We start from the raw sequence: 6,536 nt of genomic DNA on the forward strand, positions 1-6,536 counted from the left end.
GTCAATGAACATTTAGGGAAATACTTCCTCACTCATAAAGGGCTGAAACATGGGGATTCTTTATCACCTCCTAATTTTGACCTCGCGGCTGATGCTTTAGCTATCATGCTGGATAATGCCAGGAAAATGGGCTGGTCAAGGGGGTTTTAGATGAATATGTCACAGATGGGATTAATATGCTGCAATACGTAGATGATACCATCTTCTTATTGCAAGATGACATAGATAGTGCTCATAACCTGAAATATATATTATGCCTTTTTTAGCAAATGTCTGGTTTAAAAATCATTTTTTATAAAAGTGAGCTTTTCCTTTTTGGGGAGGCCAAAGATAAGAAAAGATGAATATGCTAAGATATTCACTTGCCCTATAGGTACTTTACCTATGAAATATTTAGGATTACCAGTTGACAAAAATAGAATTAGCAACAAACACTGGAAACCTCCAGAAAGTAAAATGAAAAAAAGTGAAACCTGACTGGAGACTTCTTGCAAGTGCTGGGAGGGTCACACTAATTCAATCTTCCCTGACAGGCATCCCTTATTTTATGATGTCTTTTTATGGATTACCTGTTGGGGTGAATAAACGTATGTATTTTTATAGAGCAAGGCTGCTTTGGCAGGAAGATGGTAAAAAGAAGAAATATCATCTTGTTAAATGGTCTGATGTCTATAGACCTAAAGACATGGGTGGACTAGGGATTCAAAACCTTGCCCATATGAATAAAGCTTTATTATGTAAATGGTGGTGGAAAATTTACGACACAGAATGACTGTGGCAGGAAATTGTCTTGAAAAAATACCAGGGGAATGAAGCTCTTGGTAATATTTCTGCTAAATAAGGAGACTCACAATTTTGGAGGCAATTATTGAAACACAAATATCATTTTACCTCCCTGTGTAAATTCCTAATAGGGAATGGATGGAATACTAGATTTTGGGAAGACTGGTGGATTGGATCTGCACCTCTATGCAAAAACTTTCCTAGGTTGTATAATATATGTTTTGATAAGAAGAAAACGGTTAAGGAGATATTTGAGGCGGGGATTAATAACATGCATTTTAATAGGACTTTGACACGGGACTCAAGAGAACTGTGGGATCATATAAAAGAGGCTTGTGGTTCGGTGGTTTTGAGGGATGAAAATGATAAGGTGAAATGGACGCTGACAAAAAAGGGGATTTATACTGTAAAGTCTTTTTATAGACACTTGATAGAACACGGTATCAAATAGTTTTGATAGGAATTTTGGCTATTTGTTGGACTATTTGGAAATTGAGAAATAGTGTTGTTTTTGATAATAACAGGGTTCATGACCGTTGTGTGCCTGTTAATTTGCTTCTTAAAAACTTACATGATTGGAACATTTTGCAGAAAAACCCGCAAGAAGTAATATGATGGAGGCAGGAATGAAGCAGGTTGGTGAAGTTGCTAAAGAAGTGTTTAGAGCAGTGCATGGGTGGCGCCTGGAGACTAGAAGAATCATGGGATGACCCAAAAAACCTTCAAGTCTTCTCGGGTCTGTGTTGCTGTGATGGACGCTTGAAGAGGCTGCAAGATTACCCTTGCTTTACTTTTTTCTTTTGTCTTTTGGGCTCTCCTTGGGGGAGTTATCAGTTTCTGTGTGATGTTAAAAACGGTTGTGTTCGTTCCGTCTCCTAGATACCATCCTATCGCTAAAACTATGTTATGCTGGTGCTGGGACCTGCTCTTGAGTCCAGGCCTTAGATCTCTCCGGGGGTGCTGCTTTGGGGGTTTGTGGGAAGGGGAGGGATGGCTCCCCCTCCTCATTTGCCAGTGCTTGCCGGAGAGATAGCCATGGCAGTTTCTGTTTTTCTCTTTGTTCTTTGTTGTAAGACTTGGTGATTTTTATTAATGGAAATTGGAGAAAAAACTCTCTTTTATTGAAAAGAAAAAAACATCCAAAAAAAAGGAGAGGGGAACGTCGTGATGAGACACGAACGTTGCTGGAGAAGGGGCGAGGAGCTGCCGCCGGCGCCGTGGCAGTGCGGCGGTGCAGCGGACGCCCGAACGCCGGCATCGACATGCGCGATCTGCTCCTTTCTTCCTCTGTTTGCCCGGCCGTCAAAGCTTTGCTCGTCCCTCACGTCGATTAGATTAAATATTGCTGCTACTGGAGGCCGGGCGATACGCACGGCACGTGTGCAGGTCCAGCTCCAACCGACCGACCCGAGTCCAAGTGCATACATAATCCAAATTCCAAAATACAGCAAGCATCTAGTTCATGCTAATCGATAAAGTACAACATATAGGACACACCGTCACCCACGCAGCGGGACGATGCTAGGCGGAGAGAACCTTATTTTGTCTTCAAGAAGTCGTCATCGCCCCGTCTTCCTGAGCATAGCGACCCCAACAAAACAGAAAAAAAAACACTAAAAAACGGAGCCCTCTCGCCAGCAAGAGTCATGATTCACCGCGCCTCCATGATCCTAGGGTCATAGGAGACGAAGCGGACCAGCAGCGGCGCTGGTGAGAGGCTGATGAAACCCTAATCGAGAGTTGCCTGGGTCTTTGCCTCGCACGAGAGAAAAACAATCCGGTCAATCAAGTTTTGAGTTATCCTTGAGGGAAGAATGGTAGGATTAAGTTCCGGCTTATGAATATCATCTACTCCCTTTGTAAATAAATATAAGAGCGTTTAGATCACTAAAGTAGTAATCTAAACGCTCTTATATTTCTTTACGGAGGGAGTACATCTCTGGTGTGATCCATTCGTCAGAGGCTCACAACATCTGCACCATATAGCTGTTTTGTGGCAACTCCACAGCTATACCATATTTGTTGAACAATCCCCAAATCGGCCTGGATGGATGGCAACAAAACTTCTCCACATTCTCTCTTGCTTCGTTTATTTCAACACAGTACATAACATCAACTTTGCATCATATAGCAGATTAAACTGTAATTCGAGAATAAATGTTCAAGACAACAACATCACCATGTTCACCCCCACACACAGAAAAGTACAACATCAAACTGGGTAGAGCTCAACACATCCAGTCTCATGTTAACCTGACATCCTTGAGAAGTCTTGCAGCCATGGCCCCGGACCTTCTGATTTCCCAGTCGTCCATGTCTTCTTTTGAAGCCATACGCGATTCAGCCTTCACTCCCAGATCTTCTTCTTCTCCTGGGTTGGAGGCATCGTCGTCCTCCTCCTCCTCGGTGTTCCCATTGCCGTTGGGTCCGGCCTCGGGGACAAACGAAGCCTTGAGGTCCATCATGTAAAGATTTATGCTAGGATGTTGATATTTAGCATCCATCTGTGCGAGAATTCAGAAACAATATGAGTTGTGAAAACCATATTTTAGTACGGATGCCAATAAGGGGAGGGAAATAATGATCGAAATATTTACCTTTGACTTGGATATAGTTTTCACATTAAAGTTGATTTTCCACATTTCCATCATCTGCTCGTGCACGGTGGTGGAACGGATCTCGTAGCCAAGCTGCTCATCAAACAGTTACTTAGCGCTCTGTTCTACAGATCTTTTGCGGGGGTAAAATAAGATTACTTGGACAGGGGAAACCACATACCAGCACTTTCGTCTTAGGACCAGATAGTGCAATAATTGTCTCCAGTAGAGGTTGCAATAGATGTTCTGAATAAACCTTGAAAACACGCAAAAGGTCAAGCGGCAAGTCTCTGTGTTATCTATGGATATGATGGACTGTCCAATACAAGTTATTATGTCGAATGCTTGCCATCTGCCTTTAAATTTCACTATGTTCTCAGAATTTTGATTTCAATTCGTACGGTATGCCTATTTATGACATCAATGGATAAAGATTCCCAAGAATCTGTAATGTGGGTCCTCCCCTACAATTTTCCGTTCAAAAAGAATCTGTAATGTGACTAAGATTTTTTTCTTCTTCTAAAGTTAGGTAAATACTTCAGCAGTTACCCATTAAAAAAACAGTAATTCGATCTCGCAGGGTTTATGGACAATTGTTTAAGATCAGCCACTAGATATATTGCTCTTTCCTGATTGTAACTGAGCATAAAAAATATGTGTATTATGACAGCAGGATACACAACTTGAGGGAAGAACTTGCACCAAACAAAAGGGGGACATCAGAAGCTTACAACATCAGTTCCAATGATGTAGTCGAATGGAGGCTCAACGGCTCTGATATGTTCTTTGTTTCCCCAATCCAATTCTGCAACAGTAACTGAGCCAAAGGAGCCTATTTGAAAAAGACACTTTGTAAGAACTAGGAATGCCCAAGTGTGGTGAGTATCCTATTCTATACTTAAATTTGGCTAACCACAAAGGAGCATAACATAAGGTTTATGCATTGAGAGCATGTAATTAATTATGAGAATATCTTAACAAAATCCGAAATTAAAGATATGAATGCTGCTTTCGTTGGTTCTGTTTAATAACAAACCTGAGTCAGGATTAGACTGCGCAATCCACGATTTATTGCGCTCAACATTCCTCATGAGCAGTGGCAGCACCTCAACCTGGTCAGTTGTAACAACATCACAACCGAGCAATGCCATACCTGAACGACAAATAAAGATTATTTCCCTTGAGAGAGAACCTCCAAGATCTAGATATCTCTGAAAGGACAACGAAATTCAGCTTACCGAGCCCGGCTAGGCCACAACCAGCTCCTAACTCGATCGCCCTTTTCCCTTTCAGCTTTGATGGACAAAACCTACCTTTCCTGCTATTCTTTTCCTGCAGATATAAATTCAGACATTGACATTAGCACCAGCAAATCAAAGCTTAGAAAACGCAGAACTGTAAAAGAGAGCTCGGAACTAATGGCAGGCCATTACCAGGAATTTGGCGAACACCATTGACGCGTCCCATACCGTCGTGCCGAGGTGCTTCGAGTTAGGGTCCTGCAGACATCGAAAAATTCAGACTTCATGCGAGCGGCAGCACAGAAGAAGCTAGGCAAGCACATCGCGTCAGGGAGCATGACGACCTGAGAGATATGCAGCCGGTGGCCCATCAGTTCCAGCGTGATCGCCGACGTGCTCGGGGAGTTCAGCCTGCCGTCAGATGTCACCGTGCGTGAGACCGGAATACATGAAAAACAGTGGAGCAGCCCAAAATCTCTACTAAAACTGCAGCTAGATGCAGGAACGGGAGGAAGGGCGGGCTGATTGCGAGAGGAGGGGAGTGTTCAGGGTGTCGCGTGCTTGCCTGTCGTAGTCCATGGAATCCGGTGAGCTGCTGCACGGCCGGAGCTCCGGCGGCGTCGAGGGTGCGGCGGCGAGGGTTTGGGGGAGGGCCGGAAGAGGCAGCGTGGCGTCTAGCGATGGGTCGGACTGTCGGAGGCCCATACTTCTGTTCAGATGGGCTTCAGGCAATGACCTCCAAGCCCACGTCTACGTGTCCGATTCAAACGCCAGATGAGCGGCGGCGCGTCTCCCCCCGCCACTCCGGCGGCATCGACGCCGGCGGCGACGAGGCCTCGCCTGTCGAGGTTCCGCCGGGCCGGCAGCGCCGTCGCGGCCGCCGCACCGGGAGGCTTCCTCCACCTCTCCCTCCTCGCCTCCCTCCGCCGCCGGCCCTCCCTCCAGGCGCACGCGCAGCTCCTCCTCCTCGGCCTCCCGCTCCCGGCGCACGCCGCCTCGCGCCTCCTCCGCCCGCACCTCCGGTCGGGGCACCACCTCGCCTCGCTCCGCCTCTTCCTCCGAATCCTGCGCGACCGTGGACGGCCGCCGAAAGCCTCCCGGGAGACGGAGACGGAGGCCGTCCCCAACTCCCACTCCCTCTCCGCCGCCCTCGCGGCCTGCGCCCACCACGCGTCCCCCTCCCCCGGGCTCTCCGCCCACGCCTTCCTCGTCAAGTCCGGCTACGCCTCCGACCTCTTCGCCGCCAACTCCCTGCTCCACTTCTACGCGTCCTTCGGTCTGCCCTCTCTGGCGCACAGGCTGTTCGATGAAATGCCGACAAGGGACACCGTATCCTTCAACACTCTGATCGGGTCATATGTGCATGCATGCTGTGTTGGCGATGCTTTCGGAGTATTCAGGGTTATGGTGGACAGAGGATTGCGGCCGGATGGGTGGACCATCACGGCGTTGTCGGGCGCATGTGCGGGACTGAAGGATTTGAGGGTGGCAAAAGCATTGCACGGGGTTGCCATGAGAGCGCTTCGGGCTGAACTGTTTCAGTCACAACAGGTGGCGATCGTGTTGGTGGACATGTATGCGAAGTGCAGGGGGGTGGCGCTTGCCAGGAAGGTGTTTGATTTGGCAGGGGAGAAGGCAAGGGACGTGAGGTTGTGGACCATGATGGTGTCAGGGTATGCAAGGTCTAGGGAGCTTGAGATGGCTAGAGCGTTATTCAATGAGATGCCAGAGAAGGATTTGGTCGCATGGACGGCTCTTATTGGTGGATTCGTGCAGTTTGGCAAATCTAAGGAGGCATTGATGCTATTTGAGGAGATGGAGGAGGCAGGAATTGAGGCAGATGGAGTCACAGTAGTTAAAGTTCTTTCAGCTTGTATTCAGTACCGCGCGTTCGATGCGGCAAAGAGGCTTCATC

The 6,536-nt window shown here is 47.2% G+C and overlaps 1 protein-coding gene across 1 annotated transcript; it reads right to left on the reverse strand.

Moving 5' to 3' along the window:
- Window positions 1–2,900: 2,900 nt before the first annotated feature.
- LOC119324663 (protein-lysine methyltransferase METTL21D-like) lies at window positions 2,901–5,338 on the reverse strand. The gene is made up of 9 exons (XM_037598439.1): window positions 5,187–5,338; window positions 4,966–5,032; window positions 4,814–4,879; window positions 4,619–4,712; window positions 4,417–4,533; window positions 4,112–4,212; window positions 3,562–3,636; window positions 3,381–3,473; window positions 2,901–3,287 (listed from the first exon to the last, which is right to left on the reverse strand). The coding sequence occupies exons 1-9, from the start codon at window positions 5,324–5,326 to the stop codon at window positions 3,027–3,029; spliced, it is 1,014 nt and encodes a 337-aa protein (XP_037454336.1). The 5' UTR covers window positions 5,327–5,338; the 3' UTR covers window positions 2,901–3,026.
- Window positions 5,339–6,536: the final 1,198 nt, after the last annotated feature.

The sequence above is a fragment of the Triticum dicoccoides genome, chromosome 6B (assembly GCF_002162155.2).
Source record: "Triticum dicoccoides isolate Atlit2015 ecotype Zavitan chromosome 6B, WEW_v2.0, whole genome shotgun sequence".
Taxonomy (NCBI): domain Eukaryota; kingdom Viridiplantae; phylum Streptophyta; class Magnoliopsida; order Poales; family Poaceae; genus Triticum; species Triticum dicoccoides.